General features: G+C 39.2%; 1 protein-coding gene across 3 annotated transcripts in view; it reads left to right on the top strand.

The window, feature by feature from the left end:
• Positions 1-20,216, top strand: part of LOC127813463 (embryogenesis-associated protein EMB8) — a 45,286-nt gene that overhangs the window by 14,965 nt on the left and 10,105 nt on the right. For all 3 annotated transcript variants that reach the window (XM_052354423.1, XM_052354424.1, XM_052354425.1), the window contains exon 3: positions 11,248-11,379. In XM_052354423.1, the coding sequence (XP_052210383.1) occupies positions 11,248-11,379 (132 nt within the window). The remainder of the gene's footprint in view (positions 1-11,247; positions 11,380-20,216) is intronic.

The following is a 20,216-nucleotide window of genomic DNA, read 5'->3' on the forward strand; positions in this document are numbered from 1 at the left end:
TTGGGAATTAAATGCTTGTGGGTAGATGTGCATTGGAACTTGGAAGACATAAGAAACCACTTTCGATTGCGTTGGTAAGTGAACATTTATGAAGATCTACATCAGGCTATTGCACCTTTGTGGTTTGCATAATTGGTTGTCGTTTAGATCTTGTACCATGTTCTTTCTTTCTTCTACCATATTTGCTCCATATGTGTTCGTATTTCTAATGTGCAACTATATGCAAAGGGAGATGGAGAAAATGATTTTCTCTATTTTCTATCTCAAATTGATACATGGATTCCCCTTTGGTTTTATAGAGGAAGAGGACAACATGAAATAAAAGGATAAGAAAGGAAAGAAGAATATGCCTAATATATACTCTATCAATAAAATATTTCTAACTCCCCCTCAAGATGGCTTGAAGATATCTTCCATGGCAAGGTTGCTCACTAATTTTTCAAACTGATTTTTGTGTAACCCCTTTGTAAGATCATCGGCGACTTGATCAACTGTTGGAATGTAAGGCATACAAATTACCCCTTTATCAATTTTCTCCGTAATAAAGTGCTTATCCACCTCTACATGCTTAGTCTTGTCATGGAGTATTAGATTATGGGCAATGGAAATCGCAGCTTTATAATTATAGTAGACCTTAGCCGGTAAGAGAGCGGAGACTCTTAAGTCCTCGAGTAGTCTTTTTATCCACATGACCTCACAAATTCCGTGGGTAACTGAATGGAATTTAGCTTCAGCACTACTTCTGGCCACAATGTTTTTTTTTTTCTCCTCTAAGTGACAAGATTACCTCCCACAAAGGTGCAGTAAGCCAATGTATATCTTTTATCAGTAACATTGCCTGTCCAGTCTACTTGCCCAGTTTGCGTCTCTATGCGAAGATGTCTACGTTTTCTGAAGAGCAAACCTTTTCCAAGAGTTCCTTTTAGGTACCTTAGAATTTTGTAGGTAGCTTCAAAATGCTGTGAACTTGGTGAGTGCATAAATTGGCTTACTACACTTACTGCAAATGCTATATCAGCTCAAGTGTGGGACAGATAGATGAGTCTACCCACAAACCTTTGATATTTCTCCCTTTCTACCACATCTTTGGTCTTGACAGGTTGTAGCTTCAAATTAGGTTCGATGGGAGTTTCATCTATCTTACTCTCGAGCATTCCTGTTTCATTGAATAAATCCAAGACATACTTACGTTGGTTGACAAAGATTCCCTCTTTAGATTTTGCAAACTCCATCCCAAGGAAATACTTTAGGGGTCCCAAGTCCTTGGTCTCAAACTCATGTGTTAGTTTCCTCTTTAATTCTTCAATCTCTCCCCTATCATCACCAGTCATTATTATATCATCCACAGAGACAATTAAAATAGCCCTCTTACCGTCACTAGAGTGTTTGAAGAACATTGTGTGGTTCGCTTGGCTCTAAGTATAACCATAGCTTTTTACCGCCTTTCCAAACCTCTTGGAGACTATTTCAGATCATACAATGATTTTTTAGACTGCATACCTTGTTGGTATTGAGGCTTTTCTCAAATCCAGGTGGGAGATCCATATACACTTCTTTCTCCAAATCGCCCTTTAGGAAGACATTCTTTACATCAAGTTGGTGTAGAGGCCAATCAAAATTCACCGCGAGAGAGAGGAGGACTCGAATAGAGTTTATCTTTGTCACAGGAGCAAAGGTCTCTTGATGGTTGATGCCATATGTTTGGGTGAACTCCTTGGCAACCAGTCTTGCCTTGTACCTCTCTATGTTTCCATCTGCCTTACATTTTATAGTGAAGGCCCATTTACAACCTTTAGTTGTCTTACCTCTTGGAAGCTCCACAATCTCCCGAGTCATGTTCTTTCCAAGAGCATTATCTCCTCCTTTACTGCTACACTATTACTCTAGGCTGCAGACTCTACTGGATTAATAGAACTAAAACCAAGTATGCAACTAAGTAGTCTCTTCAGAACTGGTAAGATGAGCCATTTTATTCTTTTACTTTAAGAGTCTTGAGGTTCTTTTCAAGGCCTGAACTCTTGCCTTTCATGATAGGAGTGTTAATGTGTTTATAATTCTGCCTTCAAGACAATGGGTTTTGAAAAGAAGCTTACATTGCCCAATTTCATCATATCTAAGTAGAGAATTGCCAACTATATGATGGGAACATATAGCTCCTAATTGTTTCCAGCTTACAAATTGTCATCCCTACCAAAAATATAATGAGGATGGTTTCCTTGGACTATTTAAAACATGCCTCTTTGTGTTTATAGATCATCATTATGCTATTAGGAATGTGGAGCAATAGAATCTTCCACTCCGTGTGTGTGCGTGCCATGTATGTGACATTTAATTCTCAAATGATAAGTGCAGTCCTAATATCTAAACAATGAAGTTTCAAATTCTAATGCAGGATAATAGTTAAGGTAAGGTTAATGGAGGCACATATTTATATGACTATTAAAACAAGTTTTCATCATAGGTTACACATTTCTCAAGGATTCATCCCTTTCACACAATATGAAGGGCTAGTCTTCGTGAGTTATTCACTTATGCACAGGGCTTATAGTACCCAAGTAGTCTTGTAATCTTGTGAATAATGAACTAAGCACTAGACAAGTTATATATTTATATTCTCAACTTCAACATGCATTATGTCAATCCACTAATCATTGTCTAGGGTTGACATACCCAAGTACTATGACATGCTTAATGCCATCTATTAGAGTAATCATGGATTTTCACTCAATCTTTTTTTTATTTTGGGCATGCTTCCACACAAATGAGAGAGTAGATCATCTATATCTAATGTAATCAAATTTGTTTATAGGCCTGTTGTTCTCATCTTCCCAGGAGGTCCAGAAATTTCTTCCACATTTTTAGCTGAGCTACAAGAGGAAACAACCTTGCATACAATTCCAAATCCCTTTGAGCTTTAAAAACTTGGATTACCTCATATCCACTGGTGATATCTTGAATAAAACCCATACCATGGGACTTAAATTCAGTTTTGCTTCCATCAAATAGCTTTTTAAAGTAGATACATCGCAAAGGTGGGGAGGAGCATATTACACATGATTTCGTCCTTCTAAGGTTTAACTTCCAACTATATGAGAAGTAATGTGTCCATAAGCTATAAATAAACAACCACAAATCACAGAAGTTCTTTGTCAACCAATAATCAACATGAAAGGCAGGAGCTCATATAGAGAGCATATGTTTAACAATAGGGAACAACCAAGAGTGCGCCTCTCTTAAAAGATATGTGGAGATTGTTAAGCGCCTTCATCTATCCATACAGAGTTGACAACAATTGATTTGTAATTTCTGCATGACCAATTTGGTATATGAATTATAAGAAATTATTAATGGTCTTACTATTATTTATTTTTTCTATTAGAGAAATTTTAGGATATTAAATATGTAACTTACCTTCTGCATCTTCAATCAGATGTGTCCCCTTTAATTAGGACTTAAGTTAGGTAATTAGACAGTTTTGTAGAGTTTGATTTTTGGCCAACTTTTGGCTTAATCTATGGCCATCTTTGTATATAAAGAGCATTATATTGTAAACAAGGATTCAATATGAAATCATCATTTTACATCATAACAGATCAGTAGTTGTTTGAGATCCAAATTCTTCTTTTGTTCTCTTGCTTTCTTCAACTACCTGTATTTTTTTTTTTTAACTCTCCAAAACATGGTTGAATCTACATCCTTGGCTAAGTGTGCATCTAGTGGAGTCAAAATTGATGACAACCAAATCTTACCTGATCCAACATCACAATTTTATCTCAACCCCTTTGATAACCTTTGAACTATTTTTGTTTCATGTTTGCTTACACAGGAAAATTATCCAACTTGGACAAGAGACATGACTAATGCTCTTCAAGCCAAGAATAAATATTGTATTGTGGATGGATCATTATCCAAGCCAATTGATTCTTCACCTAACCAGCATACATGGAGAAGTGTAATTCCATGTATATTCAATTCTCTGGTAGAATATTTACGTGATGTCCTGGTCTTGCCACGGGTGAATCTGTGAATGTCAACTCGATCATCCACACCTTGCGATTTGATCATGAAGGAAAAGCTATAATCTCCGAGGAGATTGCCCTAGGGCAGAAATAGGCTTTACCTTTTCCTTTGTTCTCCTCAAGGAAGCGGTTCCAAGTTAACTGAAGACACTGTAGCAGGGAGGGACCTAAAACCTCGAGTGAGGCTCACCTTCCTCTAGCCCATTTGGTAAGCGAGCCAAAGATGAGCTAGGCATGTTAGGAATAGTTGAGTGTTAGGGATTCTTGGGAAGTTTTAGAAAATTATTTTTGGGCAACATGAATCCGGTTTACCCCAAAACCCATAAGGTTGAGAAAAAAAATCAAGTTCAATGATCTCTTGTAAAATTTACGCTTTTTGCCCCTAAACTTCTTGAAAATTTTATTTTACCCCAAAGTTTAGGGAACTTGTTCTTATCACCCTGAAGGATTAGAAATATGTCCTCACTGTAGATTTTGGTGAATTGCCCTTTTTTCCCCTTAGTTTTTGTGAATTACCCTTTTTCCCCTTAGTTTTCCACAATGGCAATTTGGTAAATAGAGATTTACCTTTCATTTATTAAAATTAACTCTAGGCTAATTTTTCCTAATCATCTTGTGGTAATTTCTTATCCTCTTATCTGGCCTACCTCTTGGCATTAACCAAATGCCTTGCAACTAGTGTTAGATTTTAATTAATGTTAGTTACCATGCTCTAGCATGTTTACCTCATTTGGTTCCAATTTTTACCATCTCACTTATGGTAAAGATTCAATCCCTACTCTCCGAATCATTTTGTGGTCTTTGATTGTCTCAGGGTTACTTCTAACCTCAAATTATGTCACCCTGGACCAATCGGGCTTTCATTATGTCATTCCTTGGCATATTCCGAAAATTTTCTTTTAATTACCACTACCGTAATTAATTCTTGAACCAATCCCAAATCCCATCTAGGAGTGGTCAAATAACCTCTAATCAATACTGTTGGAAAGATTAAAAAATCTTGATTATCTTTATCTGAGAGACAGGTGATAAAGCTATTGGGAGTGTTTCAAATTAAAGTGATGGAAGATAAGATTATAAGGTAAGGTTGTTGAGAGTCTTTCAAATTAAGAGATAAGAAAAGGTTACGAGATAAGATGATAAAGTTCAGAAAAAAGGGGGATTAAACAGTTTGTTGAAGATAATTTCAGATTTAAGTTCAAATTTTATTATCTTTATTCAAATGTATTCATGTAGTTTAGGAGATATTTTTGAGGTCTTTGTGTATATATATACCACACTTGAGTTCAATAAAATTACGAGAAATCATTTCTGTTTAATTGAGTATTCTTTCTTCCTACTCAAGTACAACTTTCCATCACTAAGCTTGTTTTAATTTTGTTCATGGTATCGAGCCATCAATGGCTGGGACCAATCCTTTTACCAATTCCTCGTTGCCCTCCTCCCTAGAATGTACACCCTCTTCTATTCAAAACCCTGTCCAGCCATCATCTCTCGAAAACCATTCCTTCTAGATCACTCAACACAAATAAAATGGAACCAATTTCAGAGAATGGTTCTAGTTTGTCTTGCTTGTTCTTAAAGGTAAAGGAAAAGCAGGGTATGTCACTGGTGCAATTTCAATGCCAGATTCAGAAGCCCCAACTTATGGTGCTTGGAATCCAGAAAATTCCATTGTGATGGCATGGCTAATCAATTCCATAGAACATAAGATCGGGAGAACCTACCTGTTTTACAAGACAACCAAAGAAATATGGGAGGTTATGCAAGAGATATACTTAGATTTGGAAAATACATCGCAGTGTTTTGAAGTGCGGTAAAAAATCCGAGACACGCGACAAGGCCATATAATAGTCAGTGAATACTATAATTCATTGATTGGATTATGGTATGAGATGGATTTATTTTATGATATGGATTGGAACTATTAAAAAGATGGTGTAAAATTCACTCAAATGCTTGAGGAGTAGATCTTTGATTTCCTATTGGGATTAAATAAAGATCTGGATGAGGTAGGTGGCAGGTTACTAAGTTTTCTAGTATTTGTGAAGTTTTTGCAGAAATAAGAAGAGAAGAGAGTAGGAGAAGGGTAATGCCTACCAGTTTATCCACCACTAAGTCAGACACTTCCCTATCTACCTTAACTACTCATCAGAACAAAACACATGCTCCACACCAATGGAATCAGACGACTGGCAAGGAGCAACTATGGTGCAGTCACTGTAACAAGCTTAACCATACAAAGTAGATGTGCTGGAAACTACTTGAAAAACTAGCTAATTGGAAACCACGCAACCAGAGGGAGACAAATCGCAAACCTAACCCAGCCCTTGCCACTGAAACATCCAATGACAGAGAAAAATCTGGTAACTTGAGTCTATTTGCTGAACATATAAAATTTTTACAGACCTTATTGAGCAATCAGAATCTACTTAAGGAAACAAAAGCTGCATCTTCTTCATCCATGGCCATTGTTGCTCATAAAGGTAACACTAATATTTCATGTTTTATAGATATCTATATAGATGGAGGGTGGATTATTGATGCTACAACATCCGATCATATGACTGGATACCGAACTAATTTATTAACCTACAGAGTGTGATGATGATATTAAAATTGCAATGGTAGATGGCTCGGTATCAAAAGCAGCGGGTTGTGGTCTATTGATGTGGCAGGACTAAGATTAAACTTGGTTCTTCATGTTCCAAAATTAAACTGCAATCTTGTTTATGTTAGCAAGCTTTCAAGGGACTAGAAATGTGTAGTAACTTTTTTCCCTTCGCTTTTGTGTGTTTCAAGACCTATCTTCAGGACGGATGATTGGTTGTGCTAAGGAGAAAAACGATCTTTATAGTCTCAATAGTGCTGGTTCTACCTCTAATATTCAATTACCTGAAAATATTTCCTTTTCAGTTTCTTTACATTTAGAAATAATGCTTTGGCATAAATGCCTTGGTCATTCTAGTTTTGTTTATCTCAAATCGTTGTATCTAAAATTGTTTAGCAATAACAATCCTTCTCTATTTCAGTGTGAACACTGTATTTATGCTAAACAAACCAATAACAATTATCCTTCTCATTCATATCAAATGTCAAAATCTTTTCATCTTATACATAGTAACATTTGGGGTCTTTCTCGTTCTACCTCTCTAATAGGTTCTAAGTAGTTCATTGCTTTTATTGATGACCACACTCGTGTATGTTGGGTGTACGTTATGAAAGATAAATTTGAGGCAAACTCCATTGTCAAATAGTCATAAACATGTTGCCAATGTCTTTCAAGCCAACATCCAAATTTTGTGAATTGACAATGGGATAGAATACTTTACAAATGACCTAAAAAAATACCTTATTGATCAAGGTATATTTCATCAAAGTTCTTGCACCTACACACCCCAACAAAATAGAGTGGCAAAACAGAAAAATACACCTATTAGAAGTAGCCCGATCCCTTATGTTTGCTAGCCATGTTCTTAACTCATTTTGGGGGGAAGCTATTCTAAGAGCAACCTATCTCATCAACCGATCACCCTTAAAAACCGTTAACCTTCGTACTTCTCCCAGCTACTTACTTGATACTAGTGTTATTAAAGGCCCAAGGCGCACTAAGGCGCAAAGGGTCTTGGAGCTTGAGGCACAAGGCGCAAGGCGAGAGGCAGGCCTGGCAGGTGCAAGGCGCATGCTGACTAAGAAGAAAGAAAAATATACTTCTTAATTGAATAATAAGTCATAAAATAGATCCTAATCACATATCAACATTTATGTTATCAAAAAATTCAAGAATTCAACATATATTAAATAAATCACAACATAAACATACTTCATGATATAAACATACTTCAAGAAGAAGCAGCAGTAGGCATCAACAAATAAAAATTAAAAAAAAAAAAGAACTAAAGAAGAAGAAGAAGAAGAAGAAGAAGAGAAGATGTAGCAGCAGCGTAAGAAAGAAGAAGAAGAAGCAGAGGAAAAGAAGAAGAAGAAAAAGAAAAAGAAGCAGGCTAGCAGTAGCAGTAGCAGTAGCAACAGCGTAGTAAGAAGAAGAAGAAGAAGTTTAGTAGCAACGGAAGAAGAAGAAGAAGAAGTTTAGCAGCAGCGGAAGAAGAAGAAGAAGACGAAGTTTAGCAGCAGCGGAAGAAGAAGAAGAAGAAGAAGAAGAAGAAGAAGAAGAAGACGAAGTTTAGCAGCAGCGGAAGAAGAAGAAGAAGAAGAAGAAGAAGAAGAAGAAGAAGAATGTTTAAAAAATAAAACATGCTGAAAAATCAGTTGGGCCTAGGCGGCCTGGCTGGATCTCGCCTCGCCTGGGCATGGCAAGGCGAGATGGTTGCGCCTTGAGGGGACTTGTGCCTAGGCGCGCCTTTAACAACACTGCTTGATACATTCCCTCAAGTCTAGTTACTCAACTCTCTATCTCCAAGACTTTCCGATTGCACTGTATATGTCCACGATCAATAGCCTCGCCTGGGCATGGCAAGGCGAGATGGTTGCGCTTTGAGGGGACTTGCGCCTAGGCGCGCCTTTAACAACACTGCTTGATACATTCCCTCAAGTCTAGTTACTCAACTCTCTATCTCCAAGACTTTCCGATTGCACTGTATATGTCCACGATCAACAGCCTTAGAAGGGAAAATTTGATTCAAGGGCCATTAAATGTGTTTGTGGGATATTCTCCAACCACAAAAGGGTACCAATGCTTGTGGGATATCCTCCCTTAAACAAATTTTATATTTCATATGATGTTACCTTTTTTGAGGACCAAACCTTTTTTTCCCATAGTTCTCTTTAGGGGGAGAAAATGAGTGAAGATAACCATTGGGATACTTCCATCTCCCTTCCCATATCACTTCCATCTCACTCGCCCTACCTGAAGTCTCCTTCTCAAAGCCCAAGTTCAAAAGTTTCAGCACAAGAACAGGTATTGACTAAAGGGGGAGAACCTAGTATCATTAAACCAACCTTGGTTTATTCAAGGAGACCAAAAGATTCCCAAGCTATACAATTGTTTGAACTGAGGGCAAGTCTAGAACCCACAAATGAAGGTATGATAAGCGATGACGAAAACCTCCCAATTGTTCTCACGAAAGGAGTACAATCATGCACTCAATACCCTATATCAAATCACTTATCCTACACTAATTATCTAATCAATACACGACATTTGTTGCAAGTGTAGACAGTGTGGAGATTCCAAAGGATATTTAGAAATCCCTACAAGATCCTAAGTGAAAAGCTGTTGTAGATGAAGAAATGAGAGCACTGTTGGAAAATAAAAATTGGGAAGTAGTTGAATCGCCCCAAGAAAAGACAATTGTGGGCTGCAAATGTATATTTTCAATAAAATTCAAGCCTGATGGGGAGATTAAAAGATACAAAGCAAGATTAGTGGCTCAAGGATATGCCCAAACATATGGGATTGATTATGAAGAAACTTTCGAACTAGTGGCCAAGATGAATTCTATCAAGGTTCTTTTATCTCTTGCAGTCAACTTGGACTGGGAACTTTATCAAATGGACATAAAAAATGCATCTTAAATGGAATTTTGGAGGAATAAGTATTTATGAGGATGCCTCCTGGATTTGAAGAAGGAAACAACAAGGTATGCAAGCTCAAGAAATCACTCTATGGATTAAAACAACTCTTAGAGCATGGTTTATTAGATTCATCACTGCTTTAAAGGGCTTTGGATATATTTAGGGACAAGCTGAGCACACATTGTTCACAAAGCAGTTAGCAAGCGGAAAAAAGGCTATCCTAATTGTATATGTGGATAATACTGTGACATTTTGCAGTCAGCCTCATTGCAAAATGTCTACAACAACCTAGTGCTCTTGACATAATGGGGATCTAATTGGCACAGGCACTTCATAAAGATCCAAAAGTCTTTTTACATGGTCATTTATATTCTTCACATCTCATTGGCATGCAGTTTGCATTGCATGGTAAGGCCAATCAATATGGAAATTTTGAAAAAAGATTGTGCTTATAAGGGTTACTACATGAATTTCTGGCCAAATGGACTTCAAATGGTGGAAATACCATTGGGGACCATATTAAGTTTTCCGTGCAAAAACAGTGTGTTTAAAGCATGCATTTTGTGCAAAAACCATTCTAATGCTTTGGTACCAATGTTAGGAAATCATGTAAACTGGAGAACTTAAATCATGCCCATGATATTTTTACCCAAAGTATTTGAGAAGGCTTTATGTGTGTTTTTCCATATAACATGAATCACATCAAGTTCATGGTGGAGTATGATTACAAAAACCATATTGCTATCTGCAACTCAGGCATAATTTCATTACTTATAATATTTAAGAGAGAAAAATAAAGATTCCAAATTAATTTTGTGTCTATGATCATTATTTCTATGTGGAGTCTCCTTTTATATTTCATAAGTCTTTTTGTCATAGACAAACTAGGATGTTGTGATAGCCATCTGATTTAACCCTCATAACATAGACTTCATCCCTAGGTCATCTGATTGAGTCGGACCATAGGTGACCCACCACAATATCTTACATTTACCCTGAAATTCTAGTCTTGGAAGGAAAGCTCATTTTGAGTATTTTATATAGCACGGACAGTGTTTTTGGTGCAAAAACAGTGTGTTTTAAGCATGCATTTTATGCAAAAACCATCCTAATGCTTTGGTACCAATGTTAGGAAATCATGCAAAATGGAGAACTTAAATCATGCCTATGATATTTTTACCCAAGGTATTTGAGAATGCTTTATGTGTGTTTTTCCATGTGGCATGAATCGCATCAAGTTCTTGGTGGAATATGATTACAAGAACCATATTGCTATCTGCAACTCAGGCATAATTTCAATACTTATAATATGTTAGAGAGAAAAATAAAGATTCCACATTAATTTTGTGCCTATGATCATTATTTCTATGTGGAGTTTCCTTGTCATAGACCAACCAGGATGTTGTGATAGTCATCTGATTTAACCCTCATAACGTAGACTTCATCCCTAGGTCATCTGATTGAGTCGGACCATGGGTGACCCACCTCAATAACTTACATTTAGCCTAAAATTCTAGTCTTGGAAGGAAAGCTCATTTCGAGTACTTTATATAGCCTGAAGACCCCCTATACCTTGTTCCTAGTGGTTCTCATGGATTTCGTTTGTGTATAAATAACTATAACGCAATTTGAATTTTAGCAATCCATTTTTGCTAATGTTGTGTTTTATTTGATGACATTGGCTGATTTGCAGTTCTATTCCGCTTCATTTATAGAAGACCTGTGTGAAGTAGTGGCACATGTTGCCACTAGGTACCCAGATGCGAATTTATATGCTGTTGGTTGGTCTCTTGGAGCAAACATTCTTGTTAGATACTTGGGTGAGGTAGGATAACTAAATTCTGTAATCTCTCTGTGTGTGTGTGTGTGTGTGTGTATATATATATTCACTATCTTTCTGTTATACTTGGACTATTTGTTTCTTCTGTTTCCTTTTCTGAATTCCTGCATAATTCATATACTGTCAGTTAAACTAGTCAAATTGATCATCTTTGGAGTATATTGTGGAAATTGTCACATGCACAAAACCTCTAACTGTAGCATAGTAGAAGGAACAACATTTAGAAGATGTCCAGAATCTTTGAAATTATGTTGCTTTCTTACTTGAAGTCCACAACCAGTCATTTTTGGTTTTTTATTTTTCCTCCAAATTCTGAGCTTGTTGCACATCTTCAAGTTAGTCAAGCCTCTGAAAACAATTGGTATATTTCAGTAGCCTCCCAAAGCTTACTTTCATTTATCGTTTCTCAATATTTTCAGTGCTATGATTGATTCATTGCCTTGGTAGGTGGGTAAGTAGTTATGGGATGACATTAGAGACTGACTGTTGATCTTTTTGACTTAAGCTCTATTATGAAATATACTTATGACTATTTCAGTGAATGAATTAGATCTCACCGAGTACCAATAACTGTGAAGTTTTTAGTAAAACCAAAAAGAAAAATTTTCATCAAATTTGTTAGAATTGGATCACACACACAAAATCAAGAGAAATAGGACACAAATATTTAATGTGGTTCAACTTGAACATACCTGAGTCCTTGATCCCACAATAATGGGAGCTCCACTCATTATAGCTTTTGCATACAAAAAAAAAAAAAAAAAATACAAATTTTCCCAATCCTTACTACTCCAAATAACTAGTCAATCACTCTTAGTTGACTCTGGTTATCAAATTGTGGCATACACACCTTATCTATCTAACTTTGTTGTTGGAGCCTACCAACTCAAGCCTATCTCTTTCTGGTTTGAATTTGAGGTGTTATCATACAAAATTAACATTGCACTCAGCTTATTCTAACTCTAATCAATTTTTTTTTTTGGCTTAGTATAGAATAACACTAATCAATTTGTGCCCTATGGTTTACTATATACTATATTGGTGTCAGATGCTGAAATTATCTGATTCTCATGCATAAGGATAGAGGAGAACTATTTTTCTGTTTAGAGAAAATAAAGATTTTGTATTTATTTAATTAAATGCGATGTTTAAGTTAATTTTCTATAAAACAAGTGTTTTATACATTGTTTGATTGAAAGCTATTTGACCTTTGTTGGATGTATGCCTAGTTAGATGAGTCAAACAAAAAATCCCTATATGGTATGTGGTGCAAACACTAGGTTCATGCCACCATTAGCAGTTATACTATTGCCGGCATGGTTGGGTAATTGACCATTAAAGTTATTCTTATTATCTGGTCATATGTTATAATTTGGAATTATGGGTATTATTTAATTCTGGCTATTTATGATTTAAATTTAATAGGTTTTAGCCCATGGGCTGATAGAGTTCTGGTAGTAGACTGATGTTTTAATTTTAGTCTTCCCCATGGCGAATACTATGGCAGTTTTGGTGTTGAATATTGATGATGGGTGGTTTTGACACACATTCCCCTTTTCCCCCCTCCCTTGGCTCCAATTTCTTCCTCTCTTCCCTACCCAAGTCTCTTCAATTTCCTATGCATTAAATTTGGTATTTACCAAAGGCTCCTTCAGTTTTCACCAACAACAATGGTTGATAAGGTTAAACTTTCTATTAAAGAGCATCCAAAATCCTTACAAGCTTACTGGGCTACAAAAAGGTAATGATGTGAAGGTTATGAAGCAATGCCTAGTAGAATTTTCTATTGACAAAAAGTATCATGATGACACGACCCTTGGGGTATTATAGGGGTAAAGCTATAATTAGTTACATTGTTGGTTAGAAAATGTTGTTAGTTCTTATTAGAATTATTAGTATAATTAGATATATTGCATATTGTTGTATGTGTTTTTATTTATTTATTTATTGTAACTATGTGTAATTAGGTTAAGCTCATAGGTTAAGCCCGTAGGTTTTTCTCTCATAATTGTTTTCTCACATGGTATCAGAGCCACCGGTGAGAAAAACTCTAGCCATCGCTTCATATCTTTTTCCAACGACCTTCAAACCCTAGTTTTCTTTCTTCACTGTCACTGTTCACGCCAGAACATCACTGTCCAGCTATCGTTTGTTGGAACCGACCCCACCTTAGGGTTCGTCACCTTTAGGTCGAGTTGTCGCCGGAGCTCCCACATGCCCCCACGCCCAGCCGTCCGCCCCCACGCGCCGGCACGTGAAGGCGAGTCCGTCGGCCTTCTCCTGGCTTCTCTAGATCAGCTTGCCTTCCTTCCCTAGGCTTATTCCCGGTGTCAAATCCTTGCAATGTCTGACTTTAGTGATGCAATTTTTGTTGGTGCTGCTCTCGCAACCATCTGTTGCCTCTGCTACCTCTTAGTCCTTTACTGTCTCCAATCTCGAAAGAGTCAATATCACCACTGTCAAGTTGATAGGGTCTGTCAATTATCTCTCATCGGTAGCCTCTGTCAAAATGTGGTTCAAAGGGCAAGGCCAAGCCGATCATCTTACCACAAAGGCTGAAAGTGTGTCGGAAACCAATCGAGCTAGATGGGAACAAGTTGATGCCCAGTTATGAAGTCGTCTATGGCAGTCTATTGATCCATCCATCATGCAGCTCTTTCGTCCATTTGAAACTTGTGTTGACGTGTGGAAGGAAGCTGAAGAATGTTATTCGAATAACATTCAAAGTTTGTACACTGTGGTCTTTAATATCAAGAATCTGAAGCAAGAGTCATCCATGGAATCTTATTTTTGACAGGTTCGGGCTCTCATGCAAGAATTTGATGCTCTTCTTTCCATTACTACGACCAAGACCGAACAAGTTGCTCAAAGAGAGAAGTTTTTTATTGTTATTTATCTTTCCGGTCTAAAACCAGAATTTGATGCCATCAAGCATCAAATTTTGACCAACTCCATTACTCTTTTAAAAGGTTGCTGAACATGACCGGTACACATGGTATGTCCTCTTCTTCTCATGTTGTTGCTCCAGCCGAATTTTCAGCTCGTGTCTCAAGCTTCTCACTCAGGAGGAAATAGAGGTCGTAATAATAATCGGCCACGTCCACAGTGCACCTTTTGTAAGAAACTGGGTCATCTTGAGGACAAGTGTTGGAAGAAACATGGTCGGCCAGTTGCTCTGCTTGCATCATCTACCAGTGTAGCTCATGCATTCCAGAGTGATCCTAGTTCTGCGTAATCTGCACCGGGTTCACAATTAATACCTATGTCTGCAGTTGAGTATGATGTCTTTTTGAAGTTTCAGGCCACCCAGTAGTCTCATCCTAGTAATCCCGTTGCTTGCGTTGCTAAAAGCCCATCTCTTGGTCCTTAGATTATAGATTCTAGCGCCACTGATCATATGTGTGGTAATGAACTTCTTTTCTCTTCACTTATTCTGATACCTTGCCTACAGTTACCCTGGCTGATGGCATCAAAACTGCAGTTAAAGGGATAGGCCAAACCACACCCACTTCGTCTTTATCTTTAAATTCGGTTTTATATGTCCAGGCAGTCCTTTCAATTTGATTTCAGTTAGCTAGCTTACTAAAACTCTTAACTGTTCAGTCACTTTCGCTCCTACCTCTGTTTGTGTACAGGACCAAGGTACGGGGAAGACGACTGGCGTCGGGCATGAGTCACAGGGTCACTATCATCTTGCTGTGCCGATGGCTTGCACCGGTGCTGTTTCCCCAGATTTTCTCCACTCTCATTGTGGTCATCCCAGCCTCTCCAAATTGAAGAAATTAGTTCCTAGTTTGTTATCGTTGTCTATTTTTTATTGTGAGTCATGTCAGTGTGGTAAACACGTACGTAGTTCTTTTTCCAGTCGTGTCAATAACAGGGTTGAGACTCCCTTTTCTCTTGTGCACTTTGATGTATGGGGCCTAGTCGTGTCAATTCTACTCTTGATTTCTCATATTTTGTTACTTTCATTGATGATTTTTCTCACTGCACTTGGTTGTTTTTCATGAAGAGTGGGTCTGAGTTGTTTTCTATCTTTCAGACATTCACTACTGAAATAAAAACACAGTTTGGAGTTTCTATATGTGCTTTACGTAGTGATAATGCCCCTGAGTACTTTTCTCCTCAATTTACTACTTTCATGACTACTTGTGGCATTCTGCATCAATCTCCTTGTTCTTATACACCTCAACAAAATGGTGTTGTTGAGCATAAAAACCGCAATCTCATTGAAACTGCACGAACACTACTTTTACATTCCAATCTTCCCATCAAATTCTAGGAGATGTTGTTCTTACTGTGTGTTATCTGATTAATCCCATGCCATCTTCAATGTTAAAGGACAACATTCCTCACTCTCTTTTGTTCCCCTCCTAGCCCCTTTATTCTGTTCCCCCTCATGTATTTGGATGTATCTGTTTTGTGCATTCCTTTTCACCGGGACAGGATAAACTTGTTGCCAAATCCCTCAAGTGTATTTTTCTCGGTTACTCCCAGTTGCAGAAAGGCTACAAGTATTACTCTCCTAAGTTGAACCGCTATCTTATGTCAGCTGATGTCACATTCTTTGAACAATAGTCTTTCTTCTCAGTTGTTTAACCTAATTCACAACATCTTGACCAGGTATTGCCTATTCTTTTTCTTTCGTTGCCTTTATTAGATCCGTCTATCTTTTCCTCGGTGGACCCTCCACTTCCATCTTCTGGTCTGCACTCCCCGGATCCTCCACTTCTTACTTATCACCATTATCCTCATCCTGCTCCTGGCAGCCTTTCTTCTATTTCTATTCCTAAAACCACAAGTGAAGCCATATCCCATCCTGGTTGGCGCCAAGCTATGTTAGATGAGATGGCTGCTTTGCATTCTACTGGCACTTGGGATTTGGTGCCTTTGCCATCAGGAAAGACTCCCGTTGGTTGTCGGTGGGTGTTCACCCCTAAAGTGGGCCTCGACGGATAGGTGAAACATCTTAAAGCCCGCTTGATTGCTAAAGACTTTACACAGATTTATGGGCTGGATTATAGTGATACCTTCTCTCCAGTTGCTAAAATGGCCTCTGTTTGCCTATTTCTCTCTATGGCTGCCACGCGTCATGTCATGGCCGAAGATGACAATAGAGAAACTTCCTTAATACGAGTATTAAGGAGAATTGCTAGCATTGAGAATAGAGAATTTGGAGGGGGGAGTTAGAGCAATAGAGAGAGAGAAAGAGAGAGAAGGGCTAGAAGATAGATGGAAAACAGAATGTGATTTTCTTCATTGATGCCTTCTTACGGTAGCCTCACTACTGATATAGTGACAAGGCCGCAGACGTCGGGAATCCTTTTCCCAACGGCTGTAACCATAAGTTTTGTCCTATTCGACCTCTCCCACGTGGAGAATCTTTGGCTAACAAACTTAGCACTAGAAATTACAATAAACCCACAAGTAGAAAGTAAAACAAAGGAATTACATTGCAATGAAAAGAAATTAAAATATGTTGCTGCTCTGCTGCTGAGGGACGGTCGTGACAACTTCCCTCCCCTTCAACCGATTTCTTGTCCTCAAGAAATGCTAAGGAGATTGGCCGATCGGGGAAATTGCCTTAGGAGATCGGGTAAATATTCCTAGGTGCTGCAATCTGAAGTACTGCCACGCCACTTGACTAGCACCTGGATGAGCGGAGCCCCTTGTTTGTACACTACCCTTCTCTCGATTATAGCCTCTGGTTCCACCATCCCAACAGCTTCTTTAGGGAATGTAGGGATGGCCCTGCTTACCAGCTGGCTTCCCACGGATTTCTTGAGGAGAGAGACATGAAAGACTGGATGGATTTGAATTCCTTCCGGTAACTTCAGACGGTATGCCATTTGTCCTATCTTGGCTTCTATGGTAAACGGATCGAAATATTTGGAGCTAAGCTTAGTCACCTTTCCCTTAGTGATGGCCTTGAGATGGGGGTACCGCAGCCTCAAATACACCTTATCCCCCACCGCAAACTCCCTTACACTTCTCTTGCGATTGGCTACTTGCTTCATCCTGTTCCTAGCTGAGGCCAACTTCTGCTTAAGTTGTTGGGTGACCTGTCTTCGTTGCTGAAGGTATTCTTCTACCGTAGTTACATTGGATCCCCCCTCTACAGCTGGTAAAGTTGGTGGTAGGTACCCGAATAGAGCTTCAAATGGTGACATTTTGATAGAAGAATGATAGTTGGTGTTATACCACCATTGGGCTAGGGATAACCACCGATGCCATTCCTTGGGTTGTAAGAGGCAAACACACCTCAAGTAGGTTTCTAAACTTTGATTTACCCTCTCGGTTTGCCCGTCTGATTAGGGGTGGTAGGCTGTAGACATGCTCAGCTTAGTTCCCAATGCCTTCATGAGTTCTTGCCACATTAGACTGGTGAAGATCTGATCCCAATCTGAGACAATGTATTTGGGGGTCCCATGCAGCTTTACCACCTGATTAAGGAAGGCCCTAGCTATATCTTGGGCAGTATACGGGTGAGTTACCCCTATGAAGTGAGCAAACTTGGTCAACCGGTCCACTACGACCATTATGCTGTCTCTTCCCTCCAACCTCGGTAGGCCTTCCACGAAATCCATTGACACGTTAGTCCAGGCTTGGTCCGGTACAGATAACGGTTGCAGTAACCCCGAGTAGGCGGTATTCTCCATCTTACACCTCTTGCAGGTATCGCAAGATAGCACACATCTGCGAATCTCAGCCTTCATCCCTAGCCAATGGAATACCCTCTTAACCCGTACATAAGTGTTTTGCGTGCCCGAATGCCCTCCTAGTGGTGACTCATGCAAGGACTGCATGATTTTGTTCTTGAGCCCGATATTATTTCCAATCACCAACCTTCCGTGACGCCTCAACATTCCTCCACTTAACGTATATTCCTCCCCCTCCTGCGTTCCCACAATTAGCTTTTCTATTATCCCCTTTAATTTTTCATCCCCTTCGTAGCTATCAATTACCTCATTGTACCACTCCGGCACCACCTGGGAGATCGCTGCCACACTTCCCTCTTCGTGGCATCTTGACAGAGCATCCACCGTGATATTTTCCTTCCCTTTCCGATACTGTATGGTGTAGTCTAACCCCATTAGTTTAGACATTCCTTTCTTTTGCAGCTGGGTGTGAAGTTTCTGTTGTAGTAGAAACTTGAGGCTTTCATGGTCGGTTTTTATGATGAATCTGCCCGCTTCTAGATAATGCCTCCATTTGTCAACCGCCATCAGAATAGCTATAAACTCTTTCTCATATATGCTGAGCCCCGAATGTTTGGGGCTTAGGGCCTTACTCAAGAAAGCTAGCGGTCTCCCTTCCTGAGCCAACACTGCTCCAACACCAGTGCTGCTTGCATCCGTTTCTAAAATGAATGGTTTGTTAAAGTTCGGTAGCCCCAAGGCTGGCACCCTACTCATGGCTCCTTTCAGTTTAATGAATGCTTCTTCTGCCAATGGTCCCCATTCAAAACTTCCCTTCTTTAGAAATTGCGTCAGGGGCTTGCTGATGGCCCCATATCCCTCCACAAATCGTCGGTAGTACCCCGTAAGGCCCAGAAATCCCCTTAGGGCCTTTACTGACTTGGGCCTCGGCTAAGACTCCATAGCCTCTAGTTTCCTTGGATCTGTGCTGACCTCTCCCTTGGATATGATGTGGCCTAAATATTCAACTTGCTTTTGACCAAAAGCACACTTAGACTCCTTAATAAAAAGCTGGTTAGATCTAAGGATATCAAAAGTGGTCTTTAGGTGAGATAGGTGCTGATCAAAGGTAGGACTATAGATGAGGATGTCGTCAAAGAATACAAGTATGAACTTGCGTAGGTGAGGCTCGAATATACGGTTCATGAGGGATTGAAAGGTGGCAGGGGCATTAGTGAGCCCAAAGGGCATCACTAAGAATTCAAAATGCCCATGGTGGGTTCTAAAGGCTGTTTTGGGGGTGTTTTCCGATTTCATTCGGATTTGGTGATAGCCCGAACGAAGGTCCAGTTTAGAAAAGTATTGAGCATTGTGTAATTTGTCTAAAAGATCCTCAACAAGTGAAATGGGAAACTTATCTTTGACCATTAGGGCTTTTAGTTAGCGGTAATCCACACAAAACCACTATGTTCCATCCTTTTTTTTCACTAATAAAATCGGAGAAGCAAAAGGGCTTTGGTTGGGACGGATTATGGCTTGCTGGAGCATTGCCTTGACCATCCTTTCTATTTCATTCTTTTGGGCAGGAGGGTAACGATAAGACCTAATATTAACGGGTTCGGTGTTAGGTTTTAGGTTGATGGTATGGTCTTGAGCTCGAGCAGGGGGAAGGGTAGAAGGTTCTAAGAATAGATCCCCATATTCTAATAGCAAGGTATTAAGAAGGTCTGAGTATGATATATGATACCTGGTCAGTTTGTTGGCGAGGGGAGCTAACTGTCAATAACACCTTCCCGTACATCTCCCGCTCTCCTCTGTCTTCTTCGATGGCCACTATGGAGAATAGGTGTGCCAGGTGGTTCCACCTTCTTGTGAACAATTTCCACAGCCTTCTCCCACTGATCATTTTATAGCTACCCGTTTCCTTCCCTCCTATTAGCGTCATCCTCCTCCCTTCTTTCTCAAATGAGACCTCCATTTTGTTAAAATCAAAACTTATGGGACTCACCCCTTTCATCCAGTCCACATCGAGTACAACGTCACAGCCCTCGAGTTATAAGAGTCTTAGATCAGCCTCAAACATTTCACCTTGCATTTCCCAGCTGAAGCCATTACAAGCCGACTTGCTCAACACCCGATCCCCATTTGCCACTGTCACACTCAAGGGTGGCGTCCCCGTGAGTG

Source organism: Diospyros lotus, chromosome 11 (assembly GCF_014633365.1).
Source record: "Diospyros lotus cultivar Yz01 chromosome 11, ASM1463336v1, whole genome shotgun sequence".
NCBI classification, from domain to species: Eukaryota; Viridiplantae; Streptophyta; class Magnoliopsida; order Ericales; family Ebenaceae; genus Diospyros; species Diospyros lotus.